The sequence below is a fragment of the Ammospiza nelsoni genome, chromosome 3 (assembly GCF_027579445.1).
Source record: "Ammospiza nelsoni isolate bAmmNel1 chromosome 3, bAmmNel1.pri, whole genome shotgun sequence".
NCBI lineage: Eukaryota > Metazoa > Chordata > Aves > Passeriformes > Passerellidae > Ammospiza > Ammospiza nelsoni.
The window spans coordinates 85,675,175-85,695,260 of NC_080635.1; the positions used below are offsets into that span (position 1 = coordinate 85,675,175).

Genomic DNA, 20,086 nt, shown 5'->3' on the forward strand with positions numbered 1-20,086 from the left:
TGGTATAGCACTATGAATTCAATACCTTACTCACTGCTTCCAGTTGCAAGTTGTTGATTTTATCTTACTATTCCTCAAGAAATGTGAATAAGCAGTTTTATGGTTAGATGGTAATCTTTATGCAACCTATTTCTTCAGTGTTGGATCTCGTACAAGGAGAAAGACAGGTCTCAGCATTCATGTAATTACCAGTTGAGAGAAAGGTATTAGCAACTGACAGTGAGGTAAAGTTTGTTAAAAATACTTTGTCAGAGTTGAGACTTGTGAGGTTTGTTTCCCATCTCTACTCTGTGTACTGGGTGTTGTGTGGTATTTGCTTCTGTGATTAGGACCTGAAGAACTCCCCTGTCTTGCATGGCTGTGAGAATAGTTAATTTAATACACTAGTTTGAGAGACTCAGATTATAACTTTCAGTAATTAAGAGCATAAATTATGTTTAGATGGATATATGATTTAAGTATGATTAGACTGAACAGTGTCATTTCATGTTTATGATAAAGCTCTTCATGGTGGTTGGTGATGGAGAGTCCTGACTATATCCTGGCTGCTTGCTTACACCATGTCTGAACTGAATAGTTGGCATTCTAGAAAGCTTGAGGGGTTTATTGCTTGCCACCTAATACTTTGTTTATGTTTGTGCTGCTTCTTTCCACACTAGGTTACTAAGCCTAAGTTAGGGTTGTACTGCAAGGATACGTGCGAGTAGCTGCACGTAGCAGCTTTTCATTGATGGCTGCCAACTAAACTCTTGTTCTCTGACATCATTCCTGACTTCCTATTTGCTTAAATTTCCAAACCTGGAGACTGATGCCACTCAAAAACTTGGTTAGTTTGGACCTGAGAGTGTGGTATAGTATCAGGAGACCTAGTTGACTTATGATGGCTCAGATTTTTTGGGTGAATGCAACTGTGAAGATCATGAGTTGGATTTAGCATGAAAAAGCAAACCAGGGAGGGCAGAATGTCTGCTTTTCTGTGAAGAACTTTAAATTGACCCGTGGACTTGTTTAGGTCATAAGCAAGGATTTTAGACAACTATTTTTTTTTTATTACTGTCTTAGTCAAATTCCAGCTGGCTGTTCAAAAACTCTCATAAAGGAAAAACAAGAAAACTGAACCTGCCCATGTGCTCCTCTAATACATCTATGGAAACAGGAACAGCATGAGTGAGCAAGTGAAGACACAAATATGAGGGGTGTGGTGATGTGGGTGCTGTCAGGGACTTGGCTTGCATAACACAGTGTGCAGGAAGTTGGTAGTTCAGCATCTAAAACCCTCATCTGCTTTTTTACTGGCTTTAGCACTCATACAGAATTGTTGGGAACAATGTATATCAGAGGTATGGATGTGCATCTGGTGTATAACAGTTGCTTGGATGTGTCAAGTTGTGTGCAAGATAAATTTTTAGTACAGAAGGGGGCCCTTGTCACCAGCCTTCTAGCAAAAGCTAGGTGTTCTGGGACAAGGGAGTCTGCAAAGAAACACGTTTACATAACATCAGTATGAACTGTTAAATGAATTAGTGTTTCTGGTGTTTCCAAGATTCACAATCTTTTTGCCAACTCTGTTTATTTACTGCTGAAATAGGTAGCTTGCATATAAAATGGCACATAAAGATTTCCTTTTCTGTTTGTACTTACAAAAGTAGCTCCACTAGACCTGTGAAAGGAGAATGTTGTTTCTTGCTTTGATAAGTTCTCTTCCACTGAACAGCTGTAAGCAATGGTGTGTTTTGCATACCAGTGTATCTATAGGAACAGGATTTACTACCAAGTATAGTGGAAGAATTCTTCAACTGGGGTGATTGAATCTTAGGCCTTATTAATAGTTTCTGGTTTTCCTTCTTTATATTAATTATCAAGGTCTTCAGTATAGAGGAAACTATTTTACTTTAGATACAACGTTGTCTTTCACAGTCTCCATTCTTGTAATTTCTAATGGTGGGCATTATAAATTAAGCAGTGGGATGCTGTCAGAACTCAGTACATCCCTCTGGGTGTCCAGAGTTGCCAGGACCTCTGCCAGGGGGCTCAGAGACCCTGGCATACAGCCCAGAACACCTGTGGGTTTGATTATGACCTGTGGAGCAAATTGCCAGCTTTGTATGAAGACTTGAAAGTCACAGTAGTTTAAGCAGTGTAATAATAAAATTATCACTAGGTGAAAAAGTAGATTTTGGGATTTTTAGAATAGAGGTTTTGGGGACCAGATGGAGGGATTTGGGTGTGTCTAGCCTTTCTTCTTCTTCTCGACCTCCATCTTCTGCTGTGATGTTGGCATTTTGGGATTGGTTTAGAATAGAAGTTCACTGTCTGACATAGGTGATAGGTATTGGAAAATTAATTGTAAACATGTTATACATAGTTTGTAAGAGATAACACTGCCCCAGGGGCGGTCAGAGTGCCACTGTGTGTCCTGCTGAGCGTACCTCGGCTGGACAGGAGAAAAATTTTTATAGATAAGATACAATAAACAACTCTGAGACCAAGAAATGAAGAACTTCAACTCATTCTTCAAATGTGCAGGCCGAAACAGAGACTCTTCACGTGTCTCAGGGCTGCAATAAACTGCAGAACTCCCAAGAGGATGCTGTCTGCTTATTATTACTTCAGGAAAAAAAAATCAACATAACTTTTCTAGGACAATCAAAGCCAAATTTAAAGAATTGAACAATTCTGTCTACACTTCAATGGTTTTAAATTTATTACTGCTGCATCATCATAGTTTAACATAAATAGGTTAACAGTCTCATGATATCTGTCTGGGTTATTATGAACTGATCAAGAATTCATCTAGTATCATGATACTTTGCTTTCCTGAAGACTGTGCACGCTTCTCAGGTTTAAATATAGTTGAAATGTTGTGTAAGGGCCTGTTTTTTTATTATTTGCTCCACATATGTAAACCTATACAAGTACTAGTTTGATATGCATTCCTCAGACACAGCAGCTTTTAACGTTACCTCCCACATATGTAACTTCTTCCCCCATCCCAGGTGATTTTTATGCTCTATAAGAGGATTGAAACTTTCCCAAATCTCTTCCTTTCATAACATTTGACGTTTCAGTGTGCTGCCTAGATTGCACACAGATGGCTCAGTGGGAGGAAGCAATACAAATGTGCTCAGCCTCGAAGGCCAGATTGCAAATGGCAAGTCAAATTTGGGATATACCAACCTTTCAGAGTGGTCTTCAAATCTGGCATGTTCTTCAAGCGTATCATTAATTTTGTGTTACCCCTCAGTAACACTGGAACTGTAGTCAGGGAAAAAACCTTTCTCAGATTCAGTTGTGGTTTTTGCATTTGAGCATTTATGATCTTCCATTCTGTGCAACACTAGCCTGACTTCAGGGCTATGTGTGTCTCAGAAGCAAAGGAATGTCTATAAGGACCTTGAATTTTCATGATGCAGTGGTTTTCACTTCATTTCAATATAGCTTTTCCAAAAGCAATTTGTATTGATGTATTGTGGTTCTGAACTATGTGGAGAAAAGGTCATTACAATGATTATACTCAAGGTAGATGTTGTCTGTTTAGTTACTTTGCAGTAAAAGAGACACCCATCAGTCTGTCTATTAACAGTATTTTGTTGCAATACTGAAAGTATTTTGACTGATGCTTTTATTTTCTTTGTGTGACATTTGGATTTATATATCTATATACATATATATATATATATATATATATATATATATATATATATGTGTGTATGTATATAATTACTTGAAGGAAATCCTTCTAATTGGGAGTAAACAGGAGTTTAGTATAGGATGGGACCAGCTGAGCTATTGTGTTTGCTTGCCCAGCAATAGATGTTCACATCAGGGGTGATTGCATCTACTCTGTCTTTAGTAGCATAAATCTGTGATAAAATACTAATTCACAAATGGGAATCAGAACACACAGCAAGAGCTTGTAGAAAATGTTTACAGGTAACAAATCACCATAGAAAATAAATGTGTCCCTTTGTAATTCTTAGAAAGGAAGGATAGGGTGTGAGCAGTTCAGGACTGTGATGACCAATATGCTTGAAGTGGCCATGGAAACTGGAAATTTAGGGGGAGAGGATGGACAACAATCCTGAGGGAGCAGCTGCTGTGCCAGCACCTATTCAGGCAGCTGCTGTTGTGCAGGGAGAGAGCTGTGGCTGCTCCCCAGCAATGCAGCCCTCTGCCAGAGGTGGGAATCCTCCCCTCTGCCCAGGCACTGCCACACAGACACTTCTCTAGCATGTGTGTATTTATTCACAACCTTCCCAATTCCACTTTTGCCTGAACCAAGTTAAACTGACTTTAACCACACCCAGGGAGTTTTGGACAGGCTTTGAAAATGCCTGGATATAAATCACCTATAATTGCTTCTTTTTCAGTTATAAAAATTGCTTCATACCAGGCAAAATTGATGAATTTCAAGCTGTGGTGCTGAGAGTAATATTGGGGAAAAAGCAGGTAAAATAAATGTTTGGTATTATACTCAAATGTGTCTTGACCTAAGAAGAAATTGTTATAAAAAGCAAATCTTCTCCCCAGTTTTACACAGCAGCACAATCAATTTAAACTTTAACCTCCTCTCTTCCCTCTAAACCAATTTGTGGTTTCGTTTTCTTTTTTAACCTTGAGTGTATTTCATTGTAATGCTGAGCAAGGAATTGGGTATCTTGCAAGAATTACTGGTTGTTGGCAGTAAACTTGCCTGTTGCAGGGAGGCACAAATTCCTCTGGTAAAATCTTAGCAACAAAGGAGTTGGTGAAAAAGATTCTTGCTAGATTACATGTGGCCAAGATTTCACCCTTGATCTGTAGGTGGAATGCAAAAACGTTGCCTTTGAAGCCACATATGTGGTTATTGGTTACAGCATGCTGCCTTCTCTCCTGCCCAGGCACACTCTGTAGCACGTAGGATGTGTAGAGCTGGGGAGATCCTTCTCTAAAAACATGAAGGGCTTTTTTCCCATAGGAAAAATAAGTTATTTTAGAGTTTGATAATTAATAAGAGTGGCTTGGAAAGAGAAGAAAATGTCTTTATCATTTGTGAAACATTTCACAGTACAAAAGAAACCGACCATGTATCTGCTTTGGAGTGAAGCCAAGAGCTTTTCAGTGCACTCTCTATGGATAAAAGGAGGAGTGAACACCCACCCCAAAATAGCCAGCAATTGAATGGTCAGGGAACATGTGTGGGCTGAAGCAGCCAGTCTGTGGCTGTGAACTGAGAAACATCTGATGAACAGAGTAGTGTTTTCCCCCACCTCCTCCACTCAAGAAAAACCCTCCATCAGACAATTCTCAGGATCAGCTGGTAGTCAGTGTTTGGTTAACCATTGAGAAGCCAGTTGTATTTTAAAGGGCATTGTGAGTAACCCTTAGAGGACCCAGTTCAGATAAAGTTGCTACAACTTGCAACTACTACCCAGACACAATCCAGGTGATTGCTTTTTGGAGAACTTGCTTCTGATGAATCTGCATCACTGTTGATTTCTGAAGCCTTATTTTTCTATGCCAGTTTTGCCCACTAGGGACCTTGGTGAAAGGCTGATATTAGTGGTGCCTATTGATGTAGTCCTTGGGTATTAAAATTTCTTCCTAACTTTGCTGTTTCTCTTTTCTAGAACATCAGAAGATGGAAGCAGACTCTCATTAATTATTTACTGTTTTGATTTTGTGCTTCCTTTCCTGTACTAAGAAGTGATCTTTTAATGAATGAGCATAAAATTACTTTTGTTTGTTTTTTCTGTGTGACAGCCTTTCTGATGCCAGGTTAGTTTATTTGCTTTGACATTCAAATTGCATCCTTTTTATCTTTACTTATTAATAGCTTATAAAATATGCATGATGCAGACAAAAGAGACTCAGGTGACAATTACTGAATGAAATTCAAGATTTATGCCTTATTTCCAAGGCTGGAAGAAAGATATTTGTAAGATTATTTGAAGCTTCAAGAAAAGGATTATCAGGCATGGTGGATATATATGTATGGCCCAGAGCAAGCCCATCTGTGTAGGCACTTAAAGCTTTATGGCCACAATTGAACACTATGGCTTAAAGTCCTACAGCATCTGGGGCTTGCCTGGATGCTGCTTGTTATATGTTGCATTAATATCTGTTCTCTAAACAGTAATAAACAAAATGTCTGCTGTCTTTATCAAGCTACAAAGAGTGACCCTGGCTTTTATAATTTAAGAATAATGTAATTTGCTTGGGTGAAAATATATGTCCTGTACAAGTAGAGCCTCACAGACTTAGCTTTTCACAGCCTGATTGGTCTAATTTTTCTCTTGGTTCAAGCCCACAAAGCTAAATTTCAAAAAGATTTGAAGTAATTTTTTCACACCATGTTTGGTTTGGTTGGTAGTGTAGTTTGTAAATGACAGGTGACTGGACCTGTGCCAAAAATTCAACTAATCAAACAATTATTTCTGTTCAGTGTGAATTCTTTTTTACAGAAATTATCTTTTCATTAGAGAAATTTGGAGCAAGAATGATATAATTTGTTTTGTTTACGGTGCCAGACACACTGTGATGGCTTTTAGCTAGATTTCAACAGATTTCCTGTTAGTACTGATCTGCACCTTTCTTTGCAAGTAGCCCCATAACAATCAACAGTTTGATGCATCTAGGAACTAGTAATTCTGGTACTTAACAACTTACAATTACTGTGGATGTTAGCAAGAAAAAAGGTGGAGCTATCAGAAGGTAGATACAAGGACAGAAGAGAGATTTTTCAAGTATTTGGGTTGAAGAAAGTGATAATGCAGCTTAGTGAAAGTATGGAGTCTGCAGTTCAAGAGAAGTGTTGAATTTTTTTTTTTTTGAAACAAAACTGCAAACATACTTAACTGACCATAATTTCAAAATTCTTTTTCTTAGCTCTACTTTGGAGCTGTTTCTTTTCATGGTGCACAGTAAATGTAATTATCTTTTCTTATGGACTAATTTGGTTTTCAGGGTAAGAAAGACTAAATTGTTCTTTTAATTAGCATTCAAAGCAGGCAAAGAAGAGGATGATAATCACATCTATTATCTGGATGGGTAAACAGTAGTAAAGGGCAGTCGTTCCCTGTCTGGTGTTCAAGTGCAATGCACAGAAATAATTTTATTGGTCTAATTTACCAGAAGATTTAAGGGCCAGATAATAATTTGGAATTTTATGGGAATGAGTAATATTTTAGATCTATGTTGCACTTTCGTGCAGTCAAATGGAGAACTAAATAAAGTAGCCATTAATATTTTCTTTGAGTCTTGAAATTTTATGCTTTTCTGGGTTTAACACAGACTTCCAGCTTAATATGATGGATTGCATTGAAGAAAAACATTGTGATGACCTCTATCTGTATGATTCCTCCAAACAGGAAAATGTCTTTAGAAAATAGTTATTTTCATTCCTAACTAAAAATATACTTATGATTTAAGTAGACTTGTTTCATGCATGTTATTTTTCATATTTATTCTGATTTAGGCTATTGGGACAGCTTTTTGTTTGGTTTGTGTTGTGTACCCTGGCCCTGCAGCAGGCTGGGGGAGCAGAGGTGCCAGCAGTGTGTGTGTGGCACCTGGGCTGTGCCCAGCACCCTCTGCCCTGCAGCCAGGGCAGGTGGCACAGCTCGTGCCCGTGCTCCTCAGCTGTCTGCAGAGCCAGCAGCAGCACTGTATGCACACAGTGAATCCTTCTGATCCAGCTGCCCACAGACTGCCTTCCAAAGCTCTGCTAAGGATGAAGGATCCATAGTTTGGATACTGCACTGTGTGAGCTAAAGAATCTGCAGGAGTTTCCTGGCAAGATAATCCAGTCCTGTTCCTGTCATTCAGCCCAAGGGAAACATGCTGACTCTGTATGAGTCAGGGTGGGTTTTTTTTATGGAACAGTGAATGTTGTTTCCAAAGGAATTACATAACCATTCCACTCCTAGCATCATGGTAGTCAGAGTATGTTAGCAGGGGTTTGTAAGCTTTGTGCATTTAAATGGACACCTTATCCTAGTAAACAGTGTGTTTTTCTGAGTTACTGTTCCCTTGTACTTGTTGATTATTAGCATAAAATATTTCTGCTGCTGTTCAGATTTGCTGCTGATTTTAGAACAGATCCTTTATTGATTTAAGCATGATTGCAGTAAAATTTCAAGTGGTTCAGTGAAATTGCAGGCTTGTGTTAGAGTTAGGCTATAGATATATGACCCAGAACTGTCTCATGACCAATAAAGCAAATTTTTAATTTTAAACCATCATAGCAAAAGCTACAGATAAATGTTTTTGCTTGTCATGTAACCAAAAACAACCTCCAGGAAAGATGTTTGCATTAATGTGTTACAGCAAGTCTGATGTTTGGTGCTAAACAAAACTTTCATGGCAGCAGGAGATTTTGGGACCAGTAAAGCTTTGATATTTGTTACAATTCTAGTGTGAGATATTAAAACTGCAGATAGTGCTCTCCATCATGAACAACTAGATGAACAACTTGAATCTTATTTGTAGCTTAAAAGGGAGTAAGATGATCTAAAAGGAAATGCAAATGGGAATGCCTGTACGTGCAAAGAAATAAAGCACTCTGATTTTAAGATGTAATGTATGTTTATATTGTCTTTGTGATACTTTCCTCATTCAACTGAAAATTGCATATTTTTGTTATGTATAACCTTATGGTTTTATTTATTTCAGACAAGCTCTATATGGGACCAGGGCAACTGTACCATGATCTGCAGAACCTTTTACATGACTTGAATGTACTTGGTCAAATTAGCCAATTAATAAGCAGCCTTAAAGGAAACTATCAGGTAATAAACAAGGCTGGATTTATTTTTCGAGTCTGTTCTTGTAAAGTTGTATAATTGCCTCTCCCTGGGGTTTGTGCAAGGCATTCTTTAGTTCTCTCTGCAAAAAGTGGAATAATTTTTACCTCTAGTATTACCTCTAGTAAACAGCATTTACTGTTGACTGTTAAGTGTTATAAATAGATTACAGTTGTCCTTCTAATCTTGCTTTTCTTTATTGTTTTTAAGTGTAGGTGGATACTACAAGTGTCTGCATTTGTTCAGTAGCTGATAAGCTTACATGGAAACAGAATTACATTTTGATGTTAAGAAATTGGATTCTGGCAGTTAGACATGGTAGTAGGAGGATGGTTGTGTGGAGGAAGCTCTTGATCCCCATCCAAGCTCATAATCCTGGCTTTTGGGGGGAAACTGTACTTAAAACTGAGTATAAATCACAAAAATATAAAAGGATTTTCAGAAGTATTTTGAAACTATTTTGCTTTAACTTTGTTCACATCCCTTTGATTTAGCTTATATTCTGGCAAACAAGTGTAGTATTTAACACCAAGTGAAGCCTTGAGACTTCAAACAATTACTTTTTTGCTTGGTTTTTTATGCATTTTATATGTGGTTACATGTAGTTTTTAACTCCTACCTGCCACCACAGGTTACAAATGTGTGTACATGTATGAATATATGAAAGCTGAGTTTCTCTTGACATATCTTGGCTTCAGAGTAAAGGCATTAAATAAAACAGCATTTGGTGAAAGTATGTACTCGGAACAAAATTTATGGAAAGAGTGTTCTTGGAAAAAGCTTCACAAGTATTAGAAAGTGAATTTCATCTGCATAATTGGGAATATGTATAGCACAGATATACCATAACACATTCACCTGTCACCGTATAAAAAAACCTTTCTGGCTTCACTGACAGTCAGAGTCAACTACACTTTGAAAACTTAAAAATCAGTCATTGTTTCAGGGTAGATATGTGTAAGATCATTACAGGAATTTAGTTGAGGAATGAGGTTGGCTTCTTGATATTTAAAAAACACTTAAGTTGTCACAGAATTCTGATGGAAAGTGTGGTAGTGTGGGTACTTCTGTGTACTTGTTAGTCTCGATGCTTTGTACATTCAGGTGAGCTTTTACTCTCTGCAGCAGAACACTCACCTTGTAGTCATTGCTTCAGCATCTTAAGCAGATTTAGACCACGCATCTTTCATGATGACTCTCTAAACATTTTGACTCAAAGATTTGAACAAAAGCATATTTTCTACATGATTTGTTGATGTTTTCAAAATATTTTCTTTAGTAGCAGAATTCGTGATGCTGGAATAAAGTAAAAGGCTTATGCATACACCTGATACAAATTCACATGTTTGAATTTGACAAACACTTGGGAATGTCATTTATGCATCATTAAACTGAGCAGCGTGAGATTAAATGTTCAGATAAATTACATTAGAAAATATTTTACAGATATTTCTGAACTGTGTTTACAATTATGGCTAAATTATCCATGATGGAAATGTGGTCTAATTGTAGGCATGCGTCATTGATTGTTGTATGCAGGAATTACCTTATTATCCTGATTGCAACAGGCAGGTAGGCTGGTGTTGAATTTTAGTTTTTTTTAATTTTTCAGAACTTAAACCAATCTGTAGCCCATGACTGGACCTCAGGTTTACAAAAACTGATTTTGAAAAAAGAAGATGAAATCAGAGCAGCGGATCGCTGTAGAATTCAGCTGCAACTCCCAGGAAAACAGGACAAGTCAGTAGAAGTCTTGATTACAAAACTTTAAAAATTGGTTTATGTATTAGGTATAGATGTATGAGTGAGAATTTAGGAATCTGTAGCTCTTTCCTCCCCTCTGTCTCCATAGTAAGCCCCTGAGTTTTGCTCTTATGCCATAATGCTGGCAGCTTTAATGCTCCAGAGCAGCCCTGTGGCTTTTGTCCCATTCCTCAGCCCAGCTTTAATGTTCCAGAGCAGCACTGTACCCTTTCTCCTGTACCTCAGCCCAGAGTTCTGGATGCAAGAAGCAAGAGGGGAACCGTGGCAGTGACAGCTAACTGGGTACAGTCACTGTTGTATTCCTTCTCCAGTTCCTCTCAGAACATTTCATGTAAAGCATATGGCATATGGCATATCATAGCCTGCACACTTTAGTCAGAGCTGAATCTTTGTCTAAGTATTAGAAAATAATGAAATTTCATCTTGCTCAGTATTTTTAACCATGGCTGTATTCATACCCAATGCATTTATAGGTGGCTTTTTTTTTTCTGCACTGCAGGTCTGGGCGGCCAACTTTCTTTACAGCTGTGTTCAATACATTTACCCCTGCCATCAAACAGTCTTGGATCAACAATTTACAAATGGCTAAACTGGCCCTTGGTAATTCCTACTTGCTCAAATTTCATAACAAGTTAAAATAGCTCTCAATGTACAGTGTAATATGTATTTTTTTTTTCGAGAATGATTTTCCTTTTTTGGTGAAAACTGTACATGTTTAAAATTGCAATACAGTAAATAGTAGTGATTGTGTGTCACTACAAAGTAATAAAATAGATAAAACAGGGCACTCATTATGAAGGAATATATTTTTAACAGTATTTTAATGAAGTCTGGCATTCATTATCAATTGTTGCATCTAAATCAACACAAATAGTCTCTAAGAGCAATAAAAATATGCTGTCCTTTGATGTTATTAATCTCCTGTGTTTGCACAAAGGGATAGGTTTCCAAAGACACTTGGACTTTTCAGTGCCTAAGTTGAGAAACATTAACTTGCTTGAAAGCAAGTTTCACCAGCACATGGTCAAAATAAAGTGCTTTTGTGATGTCTCATGGAAGACAAGCAAAATAACAAAAAAGAAGAGAGAATTGATGTTTCCATCACTCCAGGAACAGGGTTCCTTATAATTATGATAACTGGCACCTGGTAGTGATGTTTCTTAGGCAGAGAAATGCTGCTCAACATCAGATTTCTTAAGAATCTTGAGGAGAGGCTTGATGTGTCTTTTCCTCTTTTAATTCAATTTACAAGGTCATTAAGAGACTATCCTTAACATTTTGCTAATGTAAGATGTTCTTTTTTTGTATTATCAGTATGTATGTAATCTATTCAATTGAATTTCTGCTCATAGTTTTATGTTGTCATTTATGCATCTATGGCATAAGAACAGCCTGATTTGTATTGATTCATCCTGACAGAATTCTTTTCTGTTTCTATGGAAAGGAGGAAGTGATTATTCACTGAAAGGATTGTGGAGTGTTTATTGTTTTTTCTTTCAATTACAGCAGAGGATAACCTGTTAGGTTGGTTCTGCATAGAAGATGATGGGAACCAAATCAAAAAGGAAAAACATCCTCTCCTTGTTAGACACATGCCAGTGATGATGGCCAAGCAACAGGAGTTTAAGGTGAATGGAATTTTGATATGAGATTGCAATTAGGTTTTCTTGTGTGATATAATTTCTCAAGAATACCATATTGTAAATACATCTATTAGTTCACATCTATCAGTTCTCTTGAGCAGCTATCTTGGTTTAAGGCCATTAGCAATTAAAGGTCCAGAAGAGTCACAAGAAGGCAAAATGCTGCAATCTTTGAGGCACTAAGGATCATAATGTTTATTTTTACATAGTATGACATTCACTTTCATATGTAAGTGAATCACTCAGTGTAAACAGAACTGTTGGGCATTTTTAGTTGATCTTGAGATTTCCAAGTGTGTGTTTGGGGCTTAGAAGTAACCTAAAGCTTACAAAGAGCAGGAATCTGATCTGCATGAAAGCTGTCCTTTCCTGGTGTAACAGTGCTAAATCCTCCTCAAATTTCTGATTTTCACCGGTGCACAGAGAACAATATTTTAAAAATATTTTTAAATATTTTTTTTAAATTGTTTTGTGGAATCTTGTGTAAAATGTCATATTCTGAACAATGATATGGACATTGTCTGAATGGTTCATTTCCCAAAGCAATATATCTGTTTGAAGCCTTACTGACCACTGACTCTGATGATGAAAATAAGTACAATACAAACCAATAGGTGAAAGGGAAGAGTGCTGGATACTGTTTTTCCAGTGTACCAATAGGATTTCTTATTGACCAGCAGTCAGTAAGCCTTGTACAAAAAGGCTAATGGAAATGAAATTGTGCATGTATGGATAGAATCCCAAAGTTAAGTTAATGTCATTCCATTGGTGCTGCTTTAAGAGGTGAGTCTGCAGGCCCTCACTGCTAGAACAGCCTACACAGGAGAGAAGCTCAGCTGACAGCTTCACTTCAAATGTGAGTGTACAAATTGGATATTGGGGGAAAATAATTGGTGGTTCAAAATGCAATAGGAATGTGTAATGGTGCTAAGACAATCTATTCCTCTGATATTGGCTTTCAGAGCAGCTAAACTTTACTGAAACTCTCTGATTTCCCATACAACCAGTCATGCTTCTCTTATTAAACAGCTTTTTCTGGGGTTTACTTTCTAAAGTCATCACTGATGAAATAACCAGCTATTTTGAAATTTTTTCAGAAACTTAAATAATGTATGTATTTCCTTAGCGCCCAGCCATTTGTAAGTCCTGAAAATGTGTGCCAGGATCATTGAAGACCCAGGCTCAACTCTTGTAATCAAGTTAGAGCAGAGTCTTCTTATTTTGAAAGGAAAGGGAAGTTTGTCACCTTTGCAGTTGGCTGAGATCTTTGCCTTGGTCACCTCAGGAGAGCAGAGTGTGTGACAATATTGGCCTCAGCCCTGAGCTAACTTTGCCAGTTTTGCAGCTCCTAAAGTAATGTGGGTGTGAGCCCAGGTATCATTCCTGGTTCTCCCAAACCCTTGATGATACTAGAAAATATGACTTAAGTATTACTGCAGCCTCAGCTGCAGTTTGGCTCTCCAGCCCCAGCTGAGAGAAGAGAGCTCTGCTGGGCTGACCCTGTTTGCTGGCTCTCTGTGTGCTGCTCAGGCTGCCCACCGGTGTAGGGACACATCGGAGCAGGTCCATGTCCCAGGCTTCTGCCAAGACTGAGAGCTAAACTACCAGGGTTTAACTATGGAAAAAACATCACTTTTGACTAACATGAAAAGTGACACAAGGTGTAACAAGGAGCCTGGGAAATATCCAACATGCAGACTGTCTTATTTTTCACTAGTGATTTATTTCATTGTCACAGCTACTGTAGATCACTGCAAGTAGATAGCTTCAGCATGTGTTAAATGAGACATGCTAAGACAGGCATGGAAGCTATTTTTCTTTCTCTTTTTTTCATCTATTGATTTCAAAGTTTTATCTGTATATAGTGAATTGCTTTGCTGAATAAATAATGTTTTTTCTACTAAGGCAAATCACTTAGTAATGCCTGCTGACTTCAAGGAGACTGTAAAATTCTTTGCACTTTGGAAAATTAAGTAAACTTGGAATTTAGAACTCTTAACTTTTGCCAAGTTGTTTTTGGTGTTTTTTTGGTTTTGTTGTTTTTTTTTTTTTTTTTTGTTGGTTGGTGGGTTTTTTTTTGTTTTATTTCTATTTTGTTTTGATTTTTGTTTGATTTGGTTTTTGTGTTTTCTTTTAATTGTTCACTGTTTGGAGGTGATGTTGCTAGGCTATGGGGAGTTAATACTAACTGAGTACTCTAAGTTAATACTAACTGAGTTTTCGCTAGTACTACCATATAATCACAAGGACATTGATGTCCAAGATTAGCACATTAGTTTGAATTCTAGAGAATCTAGTGTAAAAATGTAGTATGACACCTCATTAGAAACCTTTTTGTTCTCCACACAGTTAAGAATTGCTTTTATACATTTTGAAGTGTTTACATAAGCTTTATGAAATGCCTGTGGATATTAGGGAAATTAGAAATCCATGACTGGTCATAAAAATGGGTTTTTTTTCAGATCCTTGATGCTTGATTTATCTTCCAGTTGGGATGGACTTTAAATATAGACCTTGAGTCTGGTGTTGCTTTCAGTTGTTTTTTTTAATGGCCTGCATGATAAAATCATGACTATTCTTATTAATATACTGACAGTAACATGATGACAGGAGATTGGAAGGGAGTTGAAGTCTCAAGAATGATAGTATTACCATTCAGAATGATCAAGGCACCTGGAGAAATAATGGGGGGGGGGGGGAGGGGAAGGAAAATAAAAAGCATGACAGTCAGCAGGACAGACACATGGTATGCTCACTGAGAAATTAGGAGTTTCATAAATCCAGATTGAAGAGGTGGTTTAGTTGGTCTGTTAAAGTAATTTTTAATAGACCAGCAAGGTAAGGATTAGTTAGGAATGTAATATTGTTACAAAGAGCAGTAATGAACGAGATGTGTAGAATCAGGTTTCTGAAGAGGTAACCATGGTATAGTACTGCTACCAGCTCTCATAGAATAGTGTGTTTGGGTGAGAAAACTCTGTGCTCTTAAATACACACATGAGGCTGATACTTCTGCTGGAGAGATGTCAGTTGAAAAAGTGGCAATAATAAGTTTAAAAACAAAAATTTGTAAAAACATTGTTTAAAAAAAAACTCTATGTAATTAAATGATAATGTTAATTTAGCCTAATGAAGAGGTGTCTCAGGCAGGGTCATGACATATACCAGCCTTACATATGAAAGGACACTGTAGAGAAAGAGAAGTAAGTACCTGGTGTGTGAGATGAGAGGTAACAGGCTAATGATTACATCAGGGATGGTGTCAGGTTGGGGACATGAAAAACTTAATAAAAGTCATGAAGATATGAAGCATTTGAGCGGATCAGCAAAAGAGAATTTGTAGTCTTTGGCTGTGGAGGTCTGTAGGGGTAGGTAAGGAATGTGTCAGGAGCAACATCCGTGCAGCTGACCCTGCCCAGGGGGAGCTAGGTGAACTAAACTGACTCCTTGTTTTATGAGATTCTTTCATACCCTTAAATGCTTCAGTTAATTGCAAACTAAAATAGACAGAAACAGGCATATTTTTCTAATGTGCTAACAGCTCTCTTTTCCTCTCCTTGAAGGTTGAATGTGCTGCTTATAATCCTGAGCCATACCTTGCTGGAGAAACAGAGTCCGATTCCTGTGCTGTGGAACATGGCTTTCTTTGGGTAAGTGTAATCTTTAAACTTTACCCAAAGTAAAATCTGAAAGTGGTTGTCTCCTGTTTCTTTCCATTGCTTTTTGTGACTTTTGACAATGTGTAGGTATGAAAGAAATGTTGGGCTGTTTTCTTCTCTTTGTTTATTTGTTCAAAGGGTTAGCTACTAATTTGTCCATGTGATCTTGCTGGTCTCTGTAGGGTGTCAGTTAAGTGTGTGTGATTTGTGCAGCACAGCACGAATTCCAAAGTGCTGAGCACATTCAGAAGGGAGTTATGTGCTAATTTGTAACAATTGCTGCTAAAACCCGTATGAGCTTACACTGTCCTACTGTCTGTTTTCATATTTCAAGAATGTTTTAGCCAAAAAAAATCTGTTTAAATCTGCATAGGAAAAAACTTACTCTGCATATTGCTATGACCCCAGACATGCAGATATTCCAGCAGAAAAAATGAGGTGGATAGAAGCTGTTCATAAAAGAAAAAAAAAGGCAAGCTAATGATTTCAGGAGCTTTTCTATTTAACACAATGCTGAAATTTTAAGGGAACCCTAGCAAATTAAAAGTTAGAAATGGCTTTTCTTAGTGGTCTTTTTCAAGGCAAACCATATAATTTCCTTTTGTCTTGGCATTTGTAAACAGTAGTTACAAAAACATGCAAATTAAATCTTTCTGCTGCTACAAAATATTATTTTTTTCTCTTTCCTATTTTATTTCATATAAACAGAAAGAGTTACTATACAAAAGCATGTACTGTGCTTGGTAGATTTTTTTTCTTCTCCCTGGGGAGATCCCTTGGGGACCATTAGGGATCCCTAAAATGTGCAAGTTTATGGACATGTTCATGATACTGGATCAGGGAGAAATTTAGGCTTCTGTATCAGCAAGTTTACAAGACTCTTTCTTTTGGGATGGAGCATTTCTTTGTAGGGCTGTTAATGTGCAAAGGACAGGCCTCAGCTATTTTACCTGTTTCAAAAGAACCTGAGACAATTGGAACACCAGTTATTAAAGTAGCATGTTGCACAGATAGTTACAGTAACTGCATTATGTAATGTATATACATTTGAGTCAGATATCAGAATAGGCCATAATATTATTCCTGCTTTAAAAACATAATTTTTTTTGTGAGTGTAGAAGGCAAGTTTGTATGTATAATGTTTTAATATATTTTGTATTTGTGCTGAATTATTCTCTTCTGTCTTAATGCACATATAACTTGACATGCACTCTTTAGTTAACATTCCAGTCATTCCTTCTTGTACTTGTTCATCTTCCTGGAGACAGGTATCAGTCATGGGCTGTTGTGCTTTTTCTGATTTTCTTTTTTTCATTTCAGATTGGCAGCTGTACTAATCAGATGGGCCAGGTTGCAATAGTCTCGTTTCAAAGCTCAGGCCCCAAGGTTATTGAGTGCTTCAATGTGGAATCACGGATTCTCTGCATGGTCTACATACCAGAGGAGGAGAAGCTGAAAGAGCAAAACAAAGCTCCAGACTCTGAAAATGTTCTTGCAAAAACTTCTAATGTGCCTACTATTTGCCTTGGCATGGAAGAAGGAAGGTGATTCTTGGTTTTGGTGTAATGTGTATGATTTATTGATTAAGTTTGCTATTCTATAGCAAAATTGTGTGAGATACTTCTAAGAAAATGTTTACTTTTTAAAAAAGTATCCAAGAGTTATCCAGTGACCTCAAGGTATCCATTCCACTTTAATCATGGATAAAATGCACTCTACATTATTTAAAATTATACCATGTGGTGTTTGAAATTAAAGCAGGGCATCTTATTGATGAAAGAAGATTAGTTCATCATATCTGAAATAAATCAATACTACTTTTGTGACATTACAAGGTAATCTTCAGGTATTGGAAAATTTTCAGAATGGCAGAGAGGAGTCCATTAATCTTCTGCCCTGTCATTTGTGCAGGATTTGTCACATGAAAAAAAATATTGCTGTTTACTATTGACATGAATTACTGCTCTGTCTTTGAACTGATGGCCTACAGAGCCATGATTTGTGTTGAAGAACAAGGCTACATGTTCTTAATTTATAGGTCAGTTAGCAAACAGATCTTGTTATAGTTACTGAGGCCATAAGTGTGTAACTACATGTGATTTTTGAAGGTGTTTGTAACCAGTATAAATGAAGGAGAACAAAATTTTCCAAGGAAGGTGCCATTTCTAGAAGTCAGTGATTTAATTCTAAATTTGACAATATTCTTACCATACCCATTGTAACGATCAATAGGAATCGTGGAAATTTTATGTGTAAGTGATGTCTGGTAGTGAGTTTTTCGTTTCTTCTCCCTAGTTCTCCACATTATATATATATATATATATATATATATATATATATATATATATAGTTATTTAACTAATTAAAGTTTTAGAAAGACTCATAATAAGGACTTTGAGCAGAATTTTTATTATGTCTCTTTTTTGAATAACTGTTTCTGCAGACAAGATAATATGAATGTGTTGTCATATGTCAATGTTAAGTAATTGCAAGTTGTCTATGCAGACATTCTGGGGTGTCAAGAATTGAAGGAAAAAGTCCTCTTTCCCCCAATATTTTATTTTAAACTTCTCTTTTGCATATTCTAGCAAGAACTATGTAAAGCATAATTTCACAGGTCTGTTTCTTCTTGCTTCTTTCTATAGCATTTCTATTTACAAAAGTTGCCAAGGCTCAAAGAAAATTCGACTTCAACACTTCTTCACTCCTGAGAAATCAACTGTTATGAGCTTAACATACAGGTCTCAGTACTTGTTTGCTGGCTTGGTAAATGGAAACGTCTCAATATACACAAAAGCAGAAGGTAATGCTGCATAGTGATATGATTTGATGGCATCCTGAGGAACTGACATGTCAGTGTATTTTGGCAGAAGTAATTTTCCACTAATGTATTTTCTGAAAATTCTTTGTAAAACTGCTGAACTAGGATTACTGCTCTTTCCGGTATGTCTGAAGAGACTTGTTGGCTCTTTTTGAAGGATAGTAGGAACTTTGATACTGTTCCCACTTTTACCATACATGCATATGACAACTGATTTTCGACCTTAGCTTAAATCTTGAATTCTTCAGTGTTGCAAGAGTCCAGAAATTTATGTGCCAACAGCAGTACTCAGTATTTTACACAGCACAGTACTTCTCTCCACTACCAAGTATTGGTGTTTATGAAACGCAGAAATCTCCTATTGGTAGAGATTTCTGTATATCTAATTTTAAATGACAACCTCATTTTTACTGTACAGATGGCACAAGCCTTTCCTATGTGTGCAGTTCATGTATTTTATGTAGGCCTCCTTTTTCTATTAGAATCACAGTTGGTTGTTTTGTATCTCGCTAAATAATTGGCTAAAATATTTTGAATAAAGGAGAATCCCAGGCAAATTTTCTGAACCACAGCTGTCTTTTCCAGGGCTGGTTCGGATGCTTCCAGTACATCTCACTAAATTCCCTGCAGTATTGCATATATCTATATAATAGATAGATAGATAGATAGATAGATAGATAGATAGATAGATATAGATATAGATATAGATATAGATATATATAGATATATATATATATGTACACACATATATATATACATATATATATATATATAGTGATTCAGTTCAAAATCAGTGATGCTTTGTTCAAGGTTTGAAACCTTAATTTAGGTGAAATGTTAGCACAGAGACTCCTAACCTTGCAAGGTACAGAGCCAGCAGAGACCTGCCTTGTTTGTGTGAGCTGCAGTAATGATGGTTGTCATGCTTCATGTGTCCACTGTTAGATCATATAAAGAGCTTGTTTGGGAAAGGTACAGGATGCTTTTTTTTTTTTTAACCCAAGCAGCAAAGGATCTGGGAAAAAGTGCTGGGAAAGAGACTTCCTTTGTCAAGTTGTTGTCTTCAACCCAGTAGGTTTCCTGTTGAGCTGTTGTCTCTGATCCAAAGCCAGGCATTAGATTTCAGTTCTCTTTAAAACATTCTTTTTAACCACTGAATAGCATTTTTTTTCTTTGCTTTTGAGGTACAGGAATGAGGTCTTGATCCTAGATTCATAATATTTTTGGTATTTCAGTTTCTCCACATACCTGGGAGGGGTATTAAAGTGAATCTGTCACCTTCTCTGAAAGGTGTTGGTGTATTTAAGCTGTTTTAAGACTGCAGTTACTATCACTCAACATCTTCCAGAAAAGACCACTTCAAAAACACAACTGACATCCTTGGCAGTATAGCTAAGAAAGGATTAATGGGGTGCA

At 37.0% G+C, this 20,086-nt stretch overlaps 1 protein-coding gene across 5 annotated transcripts in view; it reads left to right on the plus strand.

Annotated features, from left to right (window-relative positions):
• ARHGEF10 (Rho guanine nucleotide exchange factor 10) overlaps positions 1-20,086 on the plus strand; it is a 110,927-nt gene that overhangs the window by 65,377 nt on the left and 25,464 nt on the right. For 3 of the 5 annotated variants that reach the window (XM_059467876.1, XM_059467872.1, XM_059467874.1), the window contains 7 exons: positions 8,653-8,768; positions 10,396-10,523; positions 11,047-11,147; positions 12,054-12,175; positions 15,754-15,840; positions 17,170-17,393; positions 18,495-18,652. In XM_059467876.1, the coding sequence (XP_059323859.1) occupies positions 8,653-8,768; positions 10,396-10,523; positions 11,047-11,147; positions 12,054-12,175; positions 15,754-15,840; positions 17,170-17,393; positions 18,495-18,652 (936 nt within the window). The remainder of the gene's footprint in view (positions 1-8,652; positions 8,769-10,395; positions 10,524-11,046; positions 11,148-12,053; positions 12,176-15,753; positions 15,841-17,169; positions 17,394-18,494; positions 18,653-20,086) is intronic. The other 2 variants (XM_059467873.1, XM_059467875.1) reach the window with 2 other exon arrangements.